This window comes from Pan paniscus, chromosome 6 (assembly GCF_029289425.2).
Source record: "Pan paniscus chromosome 6, NHGRI_mPanPan1-v2.0_pri, whole genome shotgun sequence".
NCBI classification, from domain to species: Eukaryota; Metazoa; Chordata; class Mammalia; order Primates; family Hominidae; genus Pan; species Pan paniscus.
This window is the reverse complement of record NC_073255.2, coordinates 158,911,934-158,935,279: the sequence shown is the minus strand read 5'-3', so window position 1 is coordinate 158,935,279 and position 23,346 is coordinate 158,911,934. Positions and strand designations below refer to the sequence as shown.

The window sequence follows — 23,346 nt, the reverse complement described above, 5'->3', positions numbered from 1 at the left end:
TTAAACAAAACTTCTCTAGCTTCCTGTTCTGGGCCCTGAGCTGAGCATTCTTAGGGAACAGTGAGCTCCTTTGTAGGTAGTATTATAAAACACTCCTTGCAGAGGCAGGGGACTGCTGCAAGCATCAAAGTCTGCCTGATACTAATGATTCCATTTTCCTGAATTTCAGTTCCACGTGGCTCTTGGATCTTGAAGATTTGCTCAACATGGGACCTCTTCTCTTTTTCCATTCTGGAATTTTTTTTTACCTCCTAGTCCTTGTCTGTCTATGCCTTTTCCAATCCCCTCCTTTACCTTTGCTTATACTGGAGTCTCTGACTAGCAAATCTGCCTACTTCTAACTTCCAGCTAGTTTCTAAACCGGAAGTTCCCAACATTTCTTGCTACATGATGCTCTTAATTCATCGGTAACATTTTCAGAATTCTGTGTCTTGGTCCATTCAGACTGCTGTAACAAAATACTATAAATATGGTGGCTTATAAACAAACATAGATTTATTTCTCACACTTCTGGAGGCTGGGAAGTTCCAAGATCAAGGTGCCCGCAGATTCCATGTCTGGTGAAGGCTTTCTTTCTTTCTTATAGACAGCTGTCTTCTCATCATAATCTCACACATCGAAAGGGGTGAGGGGTCTCGCTCAGGCCTCTTTTATAAGGACACTAATCTCATTTATGAGAGCTCTGCCCTTATGAACTAATCACCTCCCAAAGGTCCTACTTCCTAATATTATCACCTTGAGGGTGAGGGGATAAATTGTCGGGAGACATAAACATTCAGATCATAGCACTCCCCAAGCCAAAAGAAATACATAATTGTTCTGTTCATTAAGTAGTAAAGTTCAAATAATTTAATAGTAAAAGTTTGTGCAGTGTCTGCACATGTTGCTCTGTTTTCCTCACAAATGGAAAGTTTTGTGACTTCCCTGTGCACCTCAATGCACAATTTGGGACCCACCACTCTAAATCCTGTCCCATCCTACTAGCTGTTTTTTTTGTGTGTGTGTGCCATCATCATAGGGGGACCTACATCCACAATTTTCTGCCACACACGCTTTAGCACAATGCTCCACAAGCAAACACAAATTAATGGCAATATTTATATTTATTTTTGCAATTCCTTGGATAAAAACCATTTGAACAATGTTTGGTAAGGTGTTATTCTCATAAAAACTTCTTTCAAAATGAAGGTATTTCTATTTTCCACAAAAGTTAAAATTACATGCTGAAACAAAGTTAATGACTTAGGTAACACAATACAATGTCAGAAAACTGGTAGAGTAAGACCAGCTAATGAACTACGTCATTAAACTAAACAATTACACAGAACTAGAAAACTTGACTCAGTAGTAAAATATAAAAATCTACAATTATAAATATAAATTTGGTCCATGGAGACACTAGGGCAGTATTTACAATAAGTAACAGATTATTTCTACTTTAGGTGAATACTGAAGTTGTAAAATGTTGAATATCATATGGAAGAGTGTTTTATTTACAGGCTACTGTATTAAAAGTTATATTTCTAGCAAACCTGATAATTGCTACAAATACAGCTAAAAATTTGACACTAAAAACAAACATTTTCTGTAGTTTGGAATTCCTAACCTCTATAAATTGAAATTTTCTGTTAAAATCAATACAGAAAAAAATACCACAATTCCATTCTTAGAAATACTGTAAAATTCAATCATTTTAGTTCAAACATAATAAGTAAATTACAAGTCTTGCAAAAAGGCACACATTGTTAATGATATAAATTTGGCGGCAGAATCCTATGTCATGAAAGTTACTGTCAGGTGATGGGAAATCAACAGATAACAGAACTAGACTGATTTTCCTGCCTAATTTTAGGAAGAGGAAAACAATGCTCAGATGTGAGTTCCCCCACCCCTTTCTGTATTAAACTAAAGACTCTAAGCTCTCAGCTATATTTCCATCAGGCAATGCTGCACCATTACTGTCCAGAGAGGTGGATGGATTCTCTTCCTGCCTTGTGCTCACAAGGCTGAGGATCACTTTGTAGAGAAACTGATACTGCTCCTAGAGAACAGAAGATGGGAGGTAATAAATGGGAAGCTCAGTGAAGACATACATTTGTAAAAAGAAGAAATATTTTTAGACACACTTCAGCACTGTTCATGAAAGGGCAATGTGTTAAGGGCACTGTTATACTCAGCAGATGCACACAACCTATACTGATGTCTCTTCTGATTAAATTAACGTTGCAATCGGCAGACCATTCACTGACCTAGAAAATTAACCTACATACATTTGCCAATAAGTACTTAATTCTTATTCATGAAATCAGAAGGTGATGAGACAGGGTTCTGTTAACTTGTGGGCGAAACCGTTTGGCACTGGACACCTGTAACTCACTCAGAAACAAGTTTCTTCTTTCTCTACTTGTTAGAAAATCCATTGGGTCTGCCTCTTTACGGAAAGATCTCAGGAATGACTGTACTGTTAGCCCAGGAACCCATGTAGAATGCAATCCTTCACTGTTCACCAATAAGAAGAATTTCACATTCTATCAGCCCAACTGGTCCTATGCCCTGCTATGAGCAAAGGTAAGTACCTTCTCTGCTGTGGTCTCAGAGTAGTGGCACATAGAAGCATGAAACAGTTTTTCTCTTACAGATGCCATCTCAGGCAGTTTGGGGAGAGGTAGCTACAGAGAACCTGAACCAGTGAGCAGCATCATAGCCGAAAACCATGAGGCCTACATGTGAAGCAGTGCATAATTAAATGCTTTCGCGAACTGTGCATCTCCAGAAAGGAGTTTCATGCAGCACAAGCTTGATACAACTCAGCGGCCCTGAATGAGACTTATTAGGGGCTCCTCTGCAGTGCATGTGCATGAAGATAATCTTGACCTCCTGCCAACTGGTCTAGGCTGGAGCTTTGAAGAAGGTCCCTTTATAAGGCCCTTAAACAGACCAAAGAGCTGAAGGTGAGCCTATGACTTCTACATTCACCTAAGCTTATTTGCATTGTTTACTATTGTGCACAAAGGCAAACATGAGATTTAAAAGTTTTTACCCATAAATTTTCTGAAGTATAAGTTTTAAATGTTGTTGTTCTATGGATTGTGGACTTGTAATTCAGCTTGAAAACTACATACTAATGTTATCAGTTAATAAGATCTTTCTTGATACATAAGATTTCAGCAGCCTCTAGGAAGTTAGTTGTACTCTATCAGTGAAAAATTTCGTTCACTGCCTTGTTACTTACAATGTCAGCAAAGACTCCTGGCCTCATCAGATTGATCATCTTGGCTACCTGGTAAACATCCACGGAATTTTCTTTTTCTAGTTGGTGCATAAGGGTTGTCAGAGCACAGAAAGTTCCTGCCGTCACTCCTCCGTGCCTTGTAAAAAAAAAAGAAAAGGAACAAAGACTCCATTGAGATGCACCACTCACATTTAGAACTCACAAAGCATATAGCCTTGACAACTTTGCAGTGAAAACACTGAAACTTTTAATGAATTGTCTCTCTTCGCTTTTTGCACAAAGAACTATGATTTAATCTGAAATATTGCCAAGTGTTCATGATATTAATAGTGGAATACTTTAAAGAAGTTTAGTATTTGCTTATGGTTTATTATTTGTATACTATGAAAGGAGTTGGCAATAATAAAAAAAAACCTGAGAGTATCATATAAAGACATGTATAATACACATATAATATAATGTATAAATACATATATAACAAACTGTATTTTATATATTTATAACATAAGTTCAGCATATGCATTTTTTATTTGTCTATGATGGAATCCTAGGAAGATTTATTGGATGAAGTTTCTTGTTCCTGAAAAATAAAAATCGTATCAATTTCACTTCTATGCCAGGAAATCAATGACTGAAAATGCCTCTCTGGTTGGCTCCTGTAAAATTTCACTGCTAAAACACCGACTTAGTATACAAAGGGTTCTCAGCATCAAATGCAAGAGAAGATATTTGTGATCATGACCCCATTCTCTGTCTTCAACAGGGACTTCAAGTGAAGTAAAAAAAAAAAATGTTCTGTGTTAACTTTATTGATAAGATGCAGATAATCCACCATGGCTGAATCATCACAGTGGGTCCAAAGCATTAGGTTTGTCTGAAGACAACAGAAATATCCATATGCCCAGAAAATGTGCAGGTGTGAAACCATCTAACACATGGAACTTACTCATCATGAACAATCATAGGCCCATCCCTATTGGCAGCTTCTTCTTTTATAACACTTATAAGTTCAAAAGTTTTACTAATGGGGCTATCTGGATTTGGCCATTTAGGACACTGAAAGTGCCTCACTTCAAGTACATAATCATCCTATAACAAGAAAACACAAAGTAATGTTAGTTAGTGACAGTTTACCAGGAGTGGAATCATTGAGGAAAATCAGGAATTACAGTAAGGTAATAAAACCCAATGGCAGGCATGAGTGAGCAGCAGTAGTTGCAGCACATTCTTCATCATAGAAGGAAGAAACAGTTGTGATGCCACATTTAACATGCATAGATTTACTAGTAGAATCACAAAACATAATTTGTTTTTTTATTCTAAAAATAAACTCTATCTGTGGGTGAAATATGCCAATGCTTACAAACCATGAAACTATGTACCAAAGATGTATTTGCACTGCTAAATTCAAATTTATAAAAGGAAATCATTGGTGTTAAAATTTGTTTTGAAAATAGCATACACTTTCTTCACTTATCAGTAATCCTCAGGCTTAAGTAAAAGATTGCATGACACAGTGGAGAAAACGCCGACAAGGAGGTAGAGATCTAGGTTCAACTCGGATCCCAATTCTGATTCTTACTTAAGTGACCAACAAGACTGTGACTTGATAAATCCCTTAAACTTCTCACCTCCAGCTTCCAAAAGTGTACTTTTAAAAAAAAATGATACCTTTTTTAAAAACAAGTAGCAGAACCTAAATTTTACATAAAAGCGCAAAGGGCCAAAATAGCCAAGATACTGGTAAATAAGAAAAACAATAGAGGAAATTAACTCATCAGATATCAAGAATTACTCTAAGCTATAAGAAGTAAAACACTGCCATTGTGGCTGAGGGATGAACAAAGTGACCAATGGAATAAAATAAATGTCTTAGAACAAGCACATATATATATTGTGTATATATGTATATATACACACACATATATATACACACATATATATATACACATATATATATATACACACACACTATATGAATGACTGAACTGATATTGCTAATTCATAAATAATGGTGGGACAATAGGTATCACATGGAAAATAATGAAACCAAACCCTTGTCTCACAAAATATAATACAAAAAGTCAATTTCAGGTGGTACGTTTGGAAAACAGTGTAAGAGAGCATCTTCATGATTTCAGGGTAAACGGTATTTTTTTAAGATACTAAATGATGGTTTCCTTTTAAAGGCCAGGAATAAAAAGATCAATACATTCATATAGATTAAACTTCAAAACTTTTCTTTCACCAAAAAAAAGACAAAGAAAAAAAAAGAATCACAAAGAAAGTAAAAAATTCAAATCCCAAACTGGGAGAAAGTATTTGCAATATATGCAGCTGACAAAGGATTAGTATCCACAATACGAGACCTCTGATAAATCAGTAAGTGATAAATAACCTAACAGAAAAATGGGCAAAAATCATGAACAGACACAGTACAAAAGATAAAATCTGAATGGTCAATTAATTTATATAAAAATATGTTTATGTAAAAATATTATGTATAAAGCATATTTTATGTAAAAATATTATTTATGTAAATAATTATGTAAAAATGTAAAGTTATGTTGAAAACTTCATTTTCAACAAGAGAAATGCAAATTAAAACCAATAAGAGATGCCGTTTCATTCCCAGCACAAGCACTGATGAGGATGTAGTGCACTCATACATTCCCGATGAGAGGATACCTTTGTAGGACGACTTTGGAAAACAATTGACTTCATTTAGTAAAGTTAAAGAAAGTTGAAGATGATCCAACACAATAACACAGCAGGGGAATTCTCAGGATATCCCCAAGAGGAAATTTTGCATGTGACTAAAAATATTCATATCAGCACTGTTTGTAATAGCAACATCAAACCAAGACAAAACCCAACAAACAAGTAATAATTTGCATGTAAAATAGAAAAAAGGGTATGTATTATCTGGAATGCTAAGCAGCAGCAGTAAATGAATTTGAACTATACCCAAATACATAGATAAATCTCAGTAGCATAATACACATAATTTATATAAAGTTCACAGATATTTAAAAGTAAGCAGCACACGTGTGAAGGAAAACAAAGACAAGGGTTAACTGATAAAATAAGTCAAGAGAACAATAAACACTAATTCAGGAAGAGGCTACTTCTGAAGTGAGGAGAGGATGAAGGGGAGAGGGAGCACATGAAAGACTTGATGGTCAAGGCCATGTTCTATTTCTTAAAGTCAATGGTGGGTAAAAGTAATTTAACATAATTGTTAAACCTTGCACATATAATATACACATCTTAAATATATTCAATATTTAATAAATTCTTTAAAATAGTCCTCATAACAAATACACAAAAAAAAGGCCCCTGGCTTTTGAGCTCAGTAGCATAGACCTTCACTTGTCTACTAACCTCAAATGTGATATTTGGGTAAAGTGCCTAAAAATGTCTGAAGTTAATGAAACTGTCCACTTTAGTCTTTCCTTCTTTTTTGATCTTTGTTATAGAAATAACAAAGATCCCTGGGTTGGGCTCCTGGATTATCAAGTTGTCCATAATAGCTGATTTACATAGATGAGACATACTGAATTGGGATCAGTCAGGAACCTGTATTATCTAGTTTATTTTCTGCATAATACTAGGAGAAAAACAGTGCTAATTTCCCAGTGCTGAGCAAGATATTAACTATGATCAGTGATCAGGATAATGGGTGTGACAAGATAACAGGTATATAATGATTATTACTCTTTTAATAGGCTTTCTTACTAACTAGGAATAATGAGAAGAAGGCATGAGAGATGGCAGATCTAAATGGATGCTACTAAAGTGATCAGGGAGTGAGTAATCAGAGGTAGAAATTAGCATGGAACATTAAGAGCTCTCAGGGACCTTACGAGCCTTCTAGTTTCTGCCCTTCATTTTACAAATAAAGACCTAAGTCTTTTTTGTTTTAATGAGATAGGATACTATTCCACTGCTATGCTGTTTACACTATTAGTTATTTATATTATCAAGTTTATATGTATTGGTCATTTAAATATTCTAGAGAGTAGAGAATCTTCTTGTATACCATATATGTACTAGTTTTCAGAACTAGAGAAAAGTGAAACATTCAAATTATTTGGAACATGATTTAATCTTTGTCATATTGAGAAGGTACTCTGAATCTCACATTCCTTAGACATCATTGTTAGTATCTTTTAGTATTTTACTATAGCTCTATGTAAATAATCATTGACAAATAATTCAATAATAGATATTTGCATATAATTAAGTTTAGTAAAACAATGTATTATCTTGTAGATAACAACAGTATCTTGTGTAATAGATAACCAAGACTTTAGTAAAATATTCTTAGTTTATTGTCCTGTGTGTTTTCAAAGCACTTCATTTATCAACTATTACATCACTATCACTCATCAACTTTCTACATTGGTAGAGAATAGTAAGTTTCGGTAGGTAGTATTTTTCCCATTTTACTTAGGAGAGTTTAGGTAGGTAGTATTTTTCCCATTTTACTTACAAGGTAAGGGCTTACATTAAAACATGAGAATTAAAATTAATAAATTTATTCTTTTACTGTGTTTATTTTTCACCTAAGTTCTGTCAACCACTAATCTGGAGTAAATGAGCTTTGATTTCCTGTGTGTGTAAAATTCAGGAATGATGTAGTGATGACTAATTCTTTAATGATTCTATACCATTTTGAAAATGAAAGTGACAAGGTAATTTGATTATTTGTGTAATTGTCTCAATGGGGAAAAAATCAGAATCATGCTTTTCGTTTCTAGGACAGATCCTTAGGTCAGAATATGTTTAACATGTGTTTAAGATAAAAAGTTTGTCATTTAACTTATATCCTTACCTGTGTAGCTTCTAAGATAAAGTCCTGAATTATAAGTTTTTCCTCATTAGATAGACATTTGTGTTCTTCAGCCATAAGAGTGACCTTAAAGCTCTCACAATTTATAGGCTCATCTTTATTTGGCCAGTAAACAAATTCATCTTCTGCCTGCAGAATTGCAAATGAAAGAAGAGTCTAGATTTTAATAAAATGTCCAATAAGTCAGATTGTGAAATAAAGTTAATTGGTTGGCACAGAAATTTCAACTCCAATTTTTCTTTGAATCTGAATATTTACTCTTAACATCTTCCTCGTGCCTTCAACTAGATTGATGTGCTGAATACAATATCACACTTAGGAACCCAAACTATTGCTTTATTATTTTATGCTCTTAGCTTATCCACAATGATAAGCTTATTGCTTCTGTAATTGACAACTGAGTACAGAAGATTCAAGTGATTTTAAGAGCTCAGAAATTTCCAGCCTCATGTGTAATGGTCACACAATAACTTTATAGATAAGAACTGAATATCAAAGCTAAGTAAGCATGTAAAGCCTAAATGAAATATTTACTTTATTTTACTCGTTGGGTTCTCCAAACATATATATAGAGGGAGATGGGATATCCCTGCTTTTCTTATACTAAAAAAGTCCTTCCTATACTAGGAACTCACTTAATTCTAGCTAGGTCTTTTTTTAAAGAAAAAATTAGAGACCTCCTTAAACTCAGGGAATCTCTAAATATTCTAACACATTTTATTTTAAAAATGTAAATAGAAGCATATAGACTGATTTCTTTCATGGCTGTGTTTCTAATTTTCTTAAGCAATGTCACAAAACACATGCATTTAAGTTCATTTATATCTACTTTCATTTAAAACTTTTATTCATCACTTTGACCTAGGAGATTGTATAATGAAACCAAGCCCAACAGTAGAAGAGTATGCCTTCAATGACATTAGTTTATTAGTTGAAAACAAAATTACTTTGCTTGTTTGTATGCTGGACTTTTTGCTATTTGTAACCTGATATTCCTCTGTAAAGGAAGTCCCAAAAGTGGTCTAACGGACTTACCATGTTTTGGCCATCAGGAATCATAACCACCAGTTGGGCATTATGGTCCCATATCATCCTCCAGAAATCCTTGATGGTATGAAGGAGAGGGTGCTGGGTAATGATGAATTCATTGCTCTGGTAATAGCCCTAAAAAACCAAAGAGAAGACAAAAACAGCACTGGCGTATGCCTTTAAACATTCAGATAAACATTTATACATCAATGGACCTTAAGTCAAAATAGTCTTTTGAATTGCAGATTGTGTCTATATGTAGTAATATGATTATTATAGCCAATGCTTACTGGGCACTTTGTATGTTAGGTGTGACACTATGTGTTTTTTTTCTCTTAAATCGTTTGTTCCTCACAGCAATACTGTGAGATAGGAACTGTGACCCCCATTTTACAGATTATTAAACCGAGGCTTTAGAAATTAAGCATTGTGCCCAAGTTTGCCTTAAGAAGTCAGATGTAGTATTCAAGGTTACCTATCATCCTGTAGTGAATGTTTATGATTTTTATGTTGCCTTGGCATTCCTTTTAAATATAAGTTGGACTTTGTCATGCCAGAAGCAGGGTTCAGTCACCTTGATACAGTTTCCAGTTCTACATCGTCCCATCCACCAGTTCCTTAAAGTGATCGATCCAGTTGTCTAACTTACGAAACTGCTCCATAGTGACCATTTCACTACAGAACAGCCTGCTTGGCTGGCCTCGCTGACCCTCGCACCTACATGGACTTTGCAGATATGCCATAGTAAATACCTCTCAGTCACTACATAACCTCCTGGGACTTGTGCCTGCTTGCTTTAAACCCATCAAGTAAAACTCCCCATGGAAAACCTACTTGGATAATGCCCTGGACTCAGTGGAGGCATTGGTCCATGGGTCCTTTTCTCCCTTTCCCTGCTTGCTCTGCCTAAGCTCTATGCATGTGGCCTCCAGTGCCATGAACCCTTCAGGGTCCATAAATACTAAAAACTCTGAATTTTCACACTGTGGTTTTTCATTGAAGACTTTAGGTGAGACTGCTCAATGGAACCCATGCAGGTGAATCCCTTATCGGTGCTCTTTCATCTGGGCGTCTGGTGGTCACTGAGAATGGTAGCTATCAGCTAAGCTGATAGAGAAACTTGAACAGTTTAATTAAAAACACACCTCTAGCTGTAGACTTACCAAACTGCTTTGTGGATACTGTCTCTTACTCCACAGAGAGTGGGAAATCTACAGGAGAGTTTACATTTCCCACTTTGGTGTCCAGACACCTTGGTTGCCTCTACAAGAGAGGAACCAGGGAGACATCTTGCATATTTTGCTACAGATACCTAGAAGCTAGAGCTATTGTATTAACTGTGATATTTATACTGTTACTAAAGTCCTGGCTCTTCTAGCCCCTTCTGCTTTCAGATCCCATTCCTATCACCCAGTGGCTCATTTGAAATGTGAATGTATTTAGATGCTACTACCACACATCCCTGTGTTTCCTGCATAGATATTCCTTAATATTTTCTTTGCTGGATAAATAGAACAGAGGTTTTGGAATAAGAATTAGGAGCTTTTCATCAGAAGCCAAGCTCCGTGATTGATTGACCTTAAATGTTAATGAAGGTCACACAACAGCTACTAAAACACTCATCCCTCACACAAAAGATGTAAATGCAGAAGAAAAGCATTGTATCTTTAGAAATCCAGGTCCTAAAATGAGCCCAGTTTGCAGGCTAAAAATCATGCTGCAAACCTGGAGTAGTGATGTCAGTGAGGTTAGGCTTTGCTGAAGCCAGTGAATCCCAGGTTTGCTCAGGGGTTCTGCCTTAGTGAAGGAAATAAAGCCTTTTAGACAAGCAGGTATAAGTTTTATATCTACTCATCAGCCCTAAATGGTGAGTTTGTGTTCCTGCATCTGCTAATTGGTCTTGCTTGAGGTTTCTTCAGTCCCAGCACACATAAAAGCATGCCATTATTACAACTGTTGGTGTGGACTGTGGGCTTGCAGTCAACAGATTTAACTTAAATTTACCACTCATTTGCCCATGCCTGTAGTCTTTGCTTCTGGCAGCCCATTCTGGTTTTGATCCCTGTAACACAAGCTGGCAGTCTCCTCAGTGACTTCTCTGACTTACCATGATATAGGAGGCATTGATGTAGTCTGTGCCTTCTCCACTCAGGGATGAAATGCCAACCCTTGATCTTTCCACTGGAACACAGAACATTCATTGTAAAACAAAACAAAACAAAACAAAACAAAACAAAACAAAACAACTCATGCTCACAGCACTGTACCATCTTTTCCCCATGCCAGATGTAAAATATAGCTGCATTTTTCAAGTTGAAGTGTCTCTGATCTGTAAGCTAATTTTTCTATACATTTTGCATATTTAGATAAGACTTCAAGGATTTATGAGTCCTTTGGAACAGTTACATATTGGACAAAATTAGAAATATCTGAATGTGCTCCATTTGCTCCAAAGGTATACAAATATTGCCAAATTTCCTACAAGGCTTTTATTATTTTAAAAGAGTTGTTTTTTCAAGGATCAACACAACTTACCAGGGATGATAGAAGAAGTTCGATTCTTTTCCCTGTTGCATTGCTTTAGGGCTGCAGAATAGTCACTCTGCTGTATATTTGACTGGCTCAGGAGCTGGGCAAGAAAGTAAAAAAAATATAGGTTATTTCATTTAAGTCCCCCAAATACACACACACACACTTACAGACACACACACACCAATCAACATAAGATACTGACTAAAAATATATATGAAATGTTTTCCAACAATTCCTTGAATTTAACCTTGTTTTAGTGAACTTCCTGGAGCTTCTGTATTTTACACCAGGGGAGTTACAAGAAGCAAAGACATCTCTAGTAATTCTTTTAGCATTGAGAGAATCTTCCTCACGGCTTCCACTATAGATGTGCAACCTCCATTTCCTCTATTTAAATCTCACACAGACGTTTGGAGGTAAATTACATCGTGTGTGTGTGTATATACATATATATGTATATAATTCAATTTTATTTATTCCTTCTGTTACTATTCCATTACATGAATAATCTACATTCTGTTTATCTACTCCTCAGCTAGTGAATGTTTGGGTATTTGCAGTGTTTTGCAATTGTATAGCTTTATAGATATGAGCATCTCCTGTATGTCTCTTAATGTGCACGTGTGACGGTTTCCATAGAGCATTAGGAGTATTCAGTTATTCAGTGTTTTATTTTTGACAGTCGGATAAATGAAAAATAGTATATCATGGTTTTGATTTGCATTGTCTTAATTTCTGTGAAATTGTGAATTTTGGTGCTCATTAGTCATTAAGATATCTTCTTTGATGATTGCCTTTTCATATTTTTACTTCATTGCCACTTATTAATTTGTGGGGGGTTCTTGCTGTGTTGAATGTAAATCTATAGTGTGTAAAAAGTTGGAAACATCTTCAGTTTCTTTAATCACACAGAGATTTACAGCCAATTTATTTTTCTTTAAGTTTTCTGCAAATTATCATTTTACGTAAGAAGTCCTTCTCTGTCCTGAAGTTATTAAGAAATACTTTCCAATATATGCCCTGCTGTGCATTTTCCTCCCCTCCCCTCTTCTCCTTTCCCCTCCCCTCCCCTTCCTTCCCCTCCCCTCTCCTCCTCTTCTCTTCTTTTTTGAGACAGGTGTCCACTCTGTCACCCAGGCTGGAGTGCATGCAGCTTCAACCTCCTGTGCTCATGAGTTCCTCCTGCCTCAGCCTCCCGAGTGGCTGGCACTACAGGCATGCACCACCACACCTGGCTAATTTTGGTATTTTTTATAGAGAAGGGGTTTCACCATATTACCCAGGCTGGTCTCGAACTCCTGGGCTCAAGCAATCCCCCTGCCTTGGCCTCCCAAAGTATTGGGATTACTGGTGTGAGCTACTGTGCCCAACCCAATATTTTCTTTTCTAAAATGATCTTACAATAGTTATAAAGGTTTGCTTTCACCTTTAGGTAGTTAATCCATCTTGAATACATTTTAGTGTTTGAGGAGTGGTAGAGATACAATGTTACTTTTTTTGACATGAAAATTTTCCCAATGTTATTTATAGATTAGTCTGCTGTTTCTTCACTGATATGTAATGTTATCTCTACCACATAACAGATTTCCTCAAATGCATCATTCCTCTGCTAGATTCCTCCGTTTTCCAATACTATTATATCACGTCATAAGTCTTCCATATACAGTACAACAGAATTCTTCTATTATTATTTCCTTTTCAGTATGGGTGATATTTTGGCTCTTTAATTTTCCATGCTAAATTAAAATCTGTTCTACATTTTCCATGAAAAATCCTGCCATAAATTCGATTGATACTGCATTGACTTCTATAGTCAATGTAAGGAGAAGCAATATCTTAATATTTCCATGTATCAACATTATATTTTATTTGGGCCTAATTTTATGCTCTTCAATTCACTTTTATAAATTTCTCTATATTTACTGCACATTTTGTTAAGTGTCTTTTTTGAGATGATGAAGTTTTTGCTACTGTTTCATTATTGTTTTTGCTAATGATTGGGTTCCTTTTTGTTCTAAAACATTTTCTAATCACTCAAAGCTAACAAATAACAATGCTATTGATTTTTATGTATGTTTATTAAACTCTAAAGAAAATTATTTTCTCTTTTGCTTCTCTTGATATTCTTTGCAGGTAGTTATATTATCTATCTGCAAATCCTTTTCTACCTTTATACATCTTCTAGTTTAATTCTATTCCAGAATAATGTTGAATAGTAGTGCCAATAATTGACATTCCTTATCTTTTCTGGAATCTACTAAGAGCATTTCCAATTTTAATTTTTATGTATGATGTTTATTGTAGTTTTATGACAGATACTTTCTAGAAAGCTAAGAAAGCTTTCTTCTATTTCTGGTTTACTAAGAGTTCTTTTTTTAAATGAACAATATAGAATTTGATTGACTACTTTTCCTGTATTAATTGACAGGGTCATAATGTTTCTGTATGTAAATCTATTCATATTTTCCAGTGTTAAACCATCATTTCATTTTTGGAATAAACCCTATAAACTCTACTTGCTCATGATATTAAAGAAATACACTGTTGGATTTGATTTGCTGATATTTTAAATAAGATTATTGATACTGGCCTATAAGTGTCTTATTCTGTCTTTGTTCAGTTTTGGTATCAAAGTTATATTTGTCCAATAAAATAGCTGGGTTAGTTTTCCACCTGGATTTTTTATGCTAACATTTGGAATTTTCTGTTCCTTAAAAATTGGTAAAATGTGACATTAAATTCTTTTGGGCCTGGTTATATTTTGAAGGTGGGATTTTAGGCAGCTGATTTGATTTCCTTAATGGCTATTGGCCTAGTTAAATTTTCTATATATTTTTAGTGTATTTTCATTATATTTTTCCTTTAAAAATTCTTTTTAGCTTTCATTTCTTTGGGTACATAAAAGGTGTAATATTTATTGAAAACATGAGCTATCTGATGCAGGCATACAATGCATAATAATCACAGGAGGGTAAATGGGGCATCCATCACCTCAAGCATTCAACCTTTCTTTGTATTACAAACAATCCAATGATATGCTTTTAGTTATTTTAGAACATACAATAAATTATTCATTTCATATAGGTTTTCAAATGTATTGTCACAAATATATTCAAAGTATGCTTTTGTGTTTAAAAATGTTTCTAAATTATATTTCTTTTTTTAATCTCAATATTATTTACTCACATTCTTTCCTCCCTTCATCAATCTGGACACAGGTTTGTCTATTTTAATAGTCTTTTGATAGAACCTGCATTAGGTTTTGTTACATCTTTATTTAATCATTTTAATTTTCTATTTAATTTTAAAAACTTTTAAAATGTTATGTAGTGCTTCTTTTGACCTTTAATTCTAAAGATTTTATAATTTCCTCTTAAATACATATATTATTTAAAAGGGTATTTTTAATGCCCAAATATCAAAATTTTTATGGAAACCTTTCATTGTCAATTTCCAATTTTTACTGTATTACACTCTGAGAAAATGACTGATATGATATAGATTCCTTAAAATTATCTCCCTTTTCCCTCTGCATCTATTAACAGTTTTATTTTAGAGTATGTGTGCAATGGGCCAGGCGCAGTGGCTCATGACTATAATTCCAGCACTTTGTGAGGCTACAGAAGGCAGATCGCTTGAGCTCAGGAGTTCGAAACCATCTGGGCAACATGGCGAAACCCCATCTCTACAAAAAACATTTAAAAAATTAACCAGGCGTGGTTGTGTACACTTGCTATAGTCCTAGCCACTCGGGAGGCTGAGGTAGGAGGATCAGTTAAGCCAGGGAGAGGAAGGTTGCAGTGAGCCGAGATTGTGCCTCTGCACTCCAGCCTGGGTGACAGAGTGAGACCCTGTCTCAGAGGAAAAAAAAAAAAAAGGAATATATGTACAACACACCACACACACACACACACACACACACTCACACACACCCACCTTCTCTTCACAGAGAATAGAAACCATAGAGTACTTCCTCAGCCTCCAGCCTTAGAGCCTATACGTCTACTACTGTAAACATGCACATAGGTTTTACTGATTTTGAACACTAATTCCTTTACCTGTGTCCTGAATCCTGCCTCTTTGTACCACTCAGGGTCTCTGTACACTCCAATTATCTCCCTTCCCATTAGTTTTTAAAGAAGCTCTCATGTCTCATATTAAAACATAAGCAAAGAAACCCCAAATAAACACCCCTCAAATCTTACTAACTCAAAGTTTTCTTACAGTTATCTTAATCATTCTATACGGAGTAAACAATTTTTAAGAGTTATATAATTGTCTTTAATTCCTCAAATCTATTTACTCCTTAACTCCCTGTAATCTGGTGTCAATGCTATACTTTCCAAATAGCTCTTAGACAAAGGTGATCAATGACTTCTGTCTAAATCCAACGGCCTTCTCCATTCCCAACATACTTGATTTGTCATTAGCACTTGCCATCTCTGTTCACTTCCCCTTTCAAGAAACATTATTTACTTTGGATCCTAGTATATTCCGCTGTCCCAAATTTTCTCCTACCTTCTGATGTCACTTCCCCCCTTTCCTTTGTGGGCTGGCCATTTATAGGTTAATTAACATGTTTTCTTAAGTAATCCTTTCTAACCTTTCTTAGACATTTCATTTTTAATTGGCTATCTTATCCAATTCCAAGGCTTCAAGGAACCATCTCTAAGCTGATCACTCCCAAATCCATTTCTTCAGGCCAGACCTCTCTTATGCTTCAGACCCAGTATCCAACTGCCAAATATACATGTTTATTGGGACATCTCCCAAGAACCTAAAAATAAGGTAGATTTGGAAATATCTCACGTCTTCTCCCTCACCACACCTCTCAAGCATGTACCACCTCCTCTTCCTGAATTCTCAATCATGGTGAATGACATCACTACTTTCCCAGAGCCCAAACAGAATCTGAGTAGTTATGCTTGTGTCTTTTCTCTCCTCTCTCTCTGCAATGTCCAATGAATCACCAAATCCTGTGTTCAACTCTTAAATATATCTTACGCAATTCTCCTCTGGTAAGTTGCATCCTTACCTGTACTCCTACAGCATCCTGTTTTACCTCTATAATGGCATTTTTCACACTATTTTGTTTATCTGTTTCTTTCTTTCTTTTTTATTTTTTTAGAGACAAGGTCTCACTCTATCTCCCAGACTGGAGTGCAGTGGCACAATCATAGCTCACTGTAATCTTGAACTTCTGAGCTCAAGCAATTCTCTCACCTCAGCCTCTGGAGTAGCTAGGACTACAGGCTCATGCCACCCACCCAGCAAATTTTTTTATAGAGATAGGGTCTTGTTCTGTTGCCCAAGCTGGTCTCAAATTCTTGACCATGGTCTCCCAAAACAGAGGAATTACAGGTGTGACCCACTGCACCTGGCCTGTTTGTGTTTTCTTACCTGTATCTTCTATTAGACTGCAGGCACCATAGGACTAGGAGCTGGGTGTGCTTTATTTATTTATTTTACAAATTCATGTTTGCATCCTAATAACACAAAAGCCTGGCACCTGGCAGGTGTCTGATAAGTACTTGTTGAATAAACAGATATTCAACTTATTTCAAGGAAATTTTCTACAGACAAACTCGAATAGATATCTTTTTTATGGGATGGTACACATACATACACACAAATACATTTCCCTATTTATGATGTTAACAGGAAAGAAAGTAAAATATCTCTCTTTTCAATTGAATTCTGACCTTATAGTTAATATTTTCATTTTGATCCTGGATTATTTAGCTTACCATATCAATTTTTTTATGCAACTACACAGGGGCAAATCATATTTAAATGAGAGTTTTGTTGAAATGGGTAATATTGTGTGTGTGTATGTGTGTGTGTAATTTATTTAGGGAAAAGATATCTTTACAACTTAATTACATTTTAACATTTCTTTATTATCTGAAACCCAACTGCATACTCTTTTCCCCCCTAAGGCATTCCTTTATGACTGAGATAAGCTTGGCTGAGTAAAACATGTATGACTTTCTGACAACAGGTTCTAAACTCAGTATTGACCCCAATCTTTCTCTTACACCTCCAAAGGCACACCGTGCAGTAATTTAAAAGGCAAACGGCCCAAAGGAATTCATGGTGGCTAACATCCTATGCTGTAGACTGGGGAGCAAAGCAGGAGAAATAAGTGAAATCTCAACATTTGTTAACTCTCCTGGGTTTTTCTAAGGTCTTCCAAATTCTTCCCAGATATTCATTCTTCAAAATTTGGCCCTGTTTCTCCAGGAATTCTGAGAAGCAAGCGGATAGCACAGGAACAATGTGGAGTGAAATAATATAGCCCCCATTCCTGTGGAAAGCTACGATTCTGCAAATGCTTTGGTCTCAGCTGGCAGGTCCGGTAACACCTGCTTTCTGAATTCTTTGCCTACTGATTTCTGAAAGTCAGAGAGCTGGTATTGTGGGAAGTACAATATGGACAAAACATGCTCTTGTCTCTGGCTTATGGCCTTGAGACAGGGTGAGGGGGAGAAACTGGGGTTGAAGAAGCTCTTATTCCAGTGTGTACTACTTTGGTCCAGGGGTTTCAAGTGAGACACAGATTTTTTCCAAAGAGTATCAGGAACAGCCTGAGCCACCGCACTCATGTTTAAGTGGTCTGCTTTTTTTTCAAAGTAAAAAGAGCACTTATATAGTCTGTTTTACAAGTTCTTTCTGTTCATTCTGTTATGCTCTGTGCCCTTCTTTTCTCGACCAAGTTTGCATTTATAAAAGTTAGTTTAAGGTTTCTGAGAACTTTTCTTCTTGCTACTCAGAATTATGTTTCTCCTTGAAATTTACCATGTGGCACTGTAGCCCACAGTAAGGAACAACGATGGCTCAAATACAAAGTCATTGTACCCACACTGCCCACTCAACATGACCCTGTCAACTCAAATGAGAAGATGCAGGGACTTTCAGTTCTGTAGTGACATCCAAGAGGCTTCCAAGAGGACTCACCTGGAATTGTTTCTCTAGCTTTGTTTTGCCTGCTGGTCCAGGAATGAGGAGTGCATTAACATAGGCATGAATATGACTGTCCAGCACCTCAGTTTCTTTACTAAGTATGGCCTCAACCAGTGTATCATGAATGAAGACATATTGCTCCTGGCAAAACAATGACAATAAGCAACATTACTTCAAGTTTTCCTCATATGTACCTACCTACAAACATAGTACCTTTCATTGACAGACAAGGAGAGTTTTACAGAATGGGGGAAGACCCACAAAAGATTGCTTACTAAACCTGGAAGGAAGTCAGACAGAGGAAAGGAAGTGGTCACAGAAGAAAGAACCTCTTCTCATTCCTTACCTCTTCATTTATTATGTATTGTTGGCAATACACAATAGGTTAGGAGGCAGGAAGAGTTGGCAAGGCAAAGGAATGTCCTCTCTGCCTATCCTTCAAACTTGACACCTCTATACTTCGTGAGAGGGCTTTCTTGACTTCTACACTTCTGGTGGGCCTACCCCTTCTGGCAACGCCAACTCTCCTTTTCGCTTGTCATATACAATTTAACTCAATTTTATATATAGTTGTTAATAGTTCTCTGATATTTCACATACGGGACTCTTTCTTGGTCTTATATGACCAGAATGTTATTTTTTAATGTTTATTTTAAGTTCAAGGGTACATGTGCAGGTTTGTTACACAGGTCAACTTGTGTCATGGGGGTTTGTTGTATAGACTATTTCATCACCCAGGTATTAAGGCTCATACCCATTAGTCCATTAGTTATTTTTCCTGATTCTCTCCCTCCTCCCATCCTCCACCCTCTGAAAGGCCCCAGTGTGTGTTGTTCCCCTCTATGTCTCTATGTGCTCTCATCATTTAGCTCCCACTTATAAGTGAGAACATGTGGTATTTGGTTTTCTGTTCCTGCGCAAGTTTGCTCAGGATAATGGATGGAAGGAAGTTTGGTGTGGTTTCGTTTTGAAGCCCACTCAGCCATGTGTTTCTGATTGCTTTCAAGCTGCCATTCATAGGTTTCCATTTAAGTTCATTTTTATTTAGAAACAGTGAAGATAAAATGCAGATTTGCTGACGCTGTTCTGTCACTTACGGGTAAACTATATGGGCTTAAAATGGATATAATTTAAGCATAATTTATATTTTTTTTAAAAAATGAATCGATTCATCCACTATGTATATGAAGAACTTGAGATTTTTGCTAGCAAGGATGTGTGTGGACCACTCTACTTAGACTTTTGCTGTATCTTCTCTGTGACCAGTGTCATTTTAAAGGATATTCCCTATTTGGGGTCACAAAACAGATAAAATTTATCTGGCTCATTCATGACATAGCTGCAGTTACTGGTGTCATGGGTTGAATGGTGTCCCCCCACAAAGATATATTAAAGCTCTAACCGCCTGATAACTCAGAGTGTGATTTTATTTGCAGAAAAGTTTGTTACAGATGTAATCAGTTAAGATGAGATCAACTGGAGGAGGAGCATAACTGGTATGCTTATAAGAGGAGGAAAATTTGGATACAGACACAGACACAGAGGGAAACAGCCAAGTGAAGACTGAGACTGGAATTGTGCTGCCACAAGCCACGCAATGCATGGGGCTGCCAGGAGATGAAAGAGGCAAGGAAGAATCTTCTAGAGGCTTCTGGAAGGGCATGGGCCTACAGACATCAGAACTATGAGACAATAAACTTCTGTTGTTCTAACCCACCCAGTTTGTATTACTTTGTTTTGCAGTCCTAGGAGATGAATACACCTACATTTTAGTGACATTTCCATATCTTAGATGAATAAAATCATCTTTTTAAAAATCATACCTCAGTTTGTACCAAATAATTTCTTTGTGAACGGATGTGTTTTAAGAAGCCAAATATGTTGACAGTTCCTTCGTGTTGAATCTGCTGCAACATACTGTCTAGCACAATATATGTGCCTGTTCTTCCAACTCCAGCACTGAAGAGAAGACCAAGAAATAAATATTTCAATGTTAAGCATAAAATAAATTTGAAAAATAGATCACTACTGGTTGTCATGTTGATTAAAATAACTTCCTTCTTCAAGCGAGTGAGCCACACAATAAATTTGGCAATTCAATATTGTAAACAGTTTAGTAGTTAAGCATAATGCTTTACACAACAAATTTAGAAGTACCCTTTCTAATGTTTTGTCATGTGTCTAATTGCAAAACAACCTCACTATTTCTGCTGGAGATTTTAAAACTTTCAAAAACCATATTTATTATTCATTGTATATTGTACAATGAAAATATTATGTATCAGAGTGTGGCAAATAGACATTTAATCTGACAAAAGTGAAAGCTTTAACTTCACCAAATTCTGAAAAGAAAAGGTCCCTAGGTCTATGTTTCCAGGTAGACATGTTTGTAAAGATTTCCGCGTTAACGGGAAAAAGAATTTGATAAAGCTTTCTGCTGAAAATATCATTTCAGTGAGATTGTGAGGAATAAAGCATGACTTCAGTTATTTCTAAAGGGCCATTATCTATCGACTTCTTCAAAGCCTCTAGCAGAGGGACAGAATTCACGGACAGGGATTCTTTTCAAATGTTCCGACAAGTAGGAAGTGCTAGAGTGGAAAATTAGCACCTGCTCTGCACAATAGCCTGGTCCTTCTCCGTTTGCTAGGAAACAATCCCTGACCTTCAGCACTATTTTTCTTGCATCTTCCTGTTTTCCTCAGTTTATAATCAGGCTAACAGATTAAAAAACCTCAAGATGGGTCTCTCAAATTTAACTCCTGAGATGGTAATTAGAATGTGTTAGATAAGCTATATATCAAAGGCAAACACTTGCTTCTCTAAAAACACACTGCTTTGATAACAATACTTCACATAGAAACAAATTTGATTTTTGTGATCTAAGGCTTGGCACACAGTCAGCACTCAATAAATATTAACTGCTATTATTATTTTAACTGAAAACATTAAATAAGGATTTTCAACATTTTTCCTCTTTCATTGAAACATCATTATTTCTATTTATCAACCTAGTCTTGGAAATTAAAAAATCTTGGCAACAATGAATTGACAATACATTCAATGTAATGTATTAAAACTCAAGAAAATGAAAAAGGGATTCTGGTCCCAAAATGTTTAAAAACAACTTAAATATATTTTGCCAAATTTCTCACAATCTGTGTGCTTTGGCTTCTGTGATACAAGCCTGGCATAATAATTCTAAAACAGAATTTTAACTCCTAGGGACAGGGGTTGTAGCTCAAGCATTTTTATCCCATGGTGTTATATGTTGAGGTAAATATTTGTTTAACAACAAAAACATTGTTCCACTTGCCTCAAATAGTTAATAAGCTGAAATGCAGTTGAACAATCAAATAAAATATAATCAACATCAAAAAATATGTGGTGCTTAGAAATATTCAGCAACCCAATTCTGAGTCTGGCATGTTCATTTCCTAGTGATCAATACTTATGAAAATGAACATATAATTTCATCACCCTCACTTCAAGAAATCATTCCCATTTTGGCAAAAGCTTTGTTCCATTGATTTCCTTTTTGCAAGTATAAGCAATTCTATGGGTTTAGAGGCACATCTCTGAGACTCACCTGCAGTGGACGACAACAGGCCCCACTGCATGGCGCTTGGCATAGGCTGCCTTTCTCACAAAGGTCAGCACCGGCAGGGAGTACTCTGGTACTCCCATGTCAGGCCACTGCGTGTAGTGATACTGTGTGACCACACGTCCACTGGGTCTTCCTTTCTGGGAGCCCTGGAAAAGTTCAGACAGTTAATAACAGTCAAACACACACACACGCACACACACACACACACCCACACACACACACGGTTCTTAAACAGCAAGTCAGGAATCATATAGCTTGATTTGATGTTGAGGGTCCATAATGAATGAAAGAAAGTAGAGTGTCATTTGTGATGGTTAATTTTGTGTCCACTTGGCTATACTATGGTGGCCCATTGTTTGGTCAACACTAATCACACAAAATGTTGCTGTAAAGGTATTTTGTTTAGATGTGATTAACATGTAAGTCAGCAGACTTTGAGTAAAGCAAATCATAGTCCATAATGTGGGTGAGCTCCATTCAACCACTTGAAGGCTGTAAGAACAAAGACTGATAGGATAGGTTACCTGAAGAATAAAGAATTCTTCTCAACAGTGCAACGTAAAGATCCTACCAGAATTTCTAGGCTGCCAGCCTGTCCTACAGATTTAAGATTTGCTAATCCCCATGATCATGTGAGTCAATTCTTAAAAATATAAACCTCTCTATCTCTCTATTCTGTTGGTTCTGTTTCTTTGAAGAACCTGAGTAATACGTTATTCTTCGTGTTTCCTTTCTTTTTCTTGTTTCACTCTCCACTCTTTTTAGTTGAATGTTGGGATTGTGTCAGGGCCATCCTATGCAGTTGCCACACAAGGTAGGAATTTCTGTTCACGCACCACGTTCACTTTAAACATCAGCAACAAAACCAGTCTGGCTCCAAAGCCACAACAGGCATCTAGAGGCTTGAAAGAAACCTTTAGGACTGACGGCAGCTGTGATAAGAATACTTTTTTTTTTTCTTTTCTTTTTTTTTTTTTTTTTTGACAGAGTCTCACTCTGTTGCCCAGGCTGGAGTGCAGTGGCATGATCTCAGCTCACTGCAACCTCTGCCTCCTGGGTACATGTGATTCCTGTGCTTCAGCCTCCCAAGTGTGCACCACCACACTCAGCAAATTTTTGCATTTTTAG

General features: G+C 36.2%; 1 protein-coding gene across 4 annotated transcripts in view; it reads right to left on the bottom strand.

Annotated features, from left to right (window-relative positions):
- Positions 1 to 1,084: 1,084 nt before the first annotated feature.
- Positions 1,085 to 23,346, bottom strand: part of PTPRZ1 (protein tyrosine phosphatase receptor type Z1) — a 190,685-nt gene continuing 168,423 nt past the window's right edge. For all 4 annotated transcript variants that reach the window (XM_003808636.6, XM_008960703.5, XM_008960705.5 and 1 more), the window contains 10 exons: positions 22,201 to 22,364; positions 20,435 to 20,570; positions 18,606 to 18,752; positions 11,652 to 11,745; positions 11,224 to 11,297; positions 9,123 to 9,251; positions 8,070 to 8,216; positions 4,179 to 4,321; positions 3,233 to 3,368; positions 1,085 to 2,041 (listed from right to left, as the gene is read on the bottom strand). In XM_003808636.6, the coding sequence (XP_003808684.4) occupies positions 1,901 to 2,041; positions 3,233 to 3,368; positions 4,179 to 4,321; positions 8,070 to 8,216; positions 9,123 to 9,251; positions 11,224 to 11,297; positions 11,652 to 11,745; positions 18,606 to 18,752; positions 20,435 to 20,570; positions 22,201 to 22,364 (1,311 nt within the window). In that variant the 3' untranslated portion in view covers positions 1,085 to 1,900. The remainder of the gene's footprint in view (positions 2,042 to 3,232; positions 3,369 to 4,178; positions 4,322 to 8,069; positions 8,217 to 9,122; positions 9,252 to 11,223; positions 11,298 to 11,651; positions 11,746 to 18,605; positions 18,753 to 20,434; positions 20,571 to 22,200; positions 22,365 to 23,346) is intronic.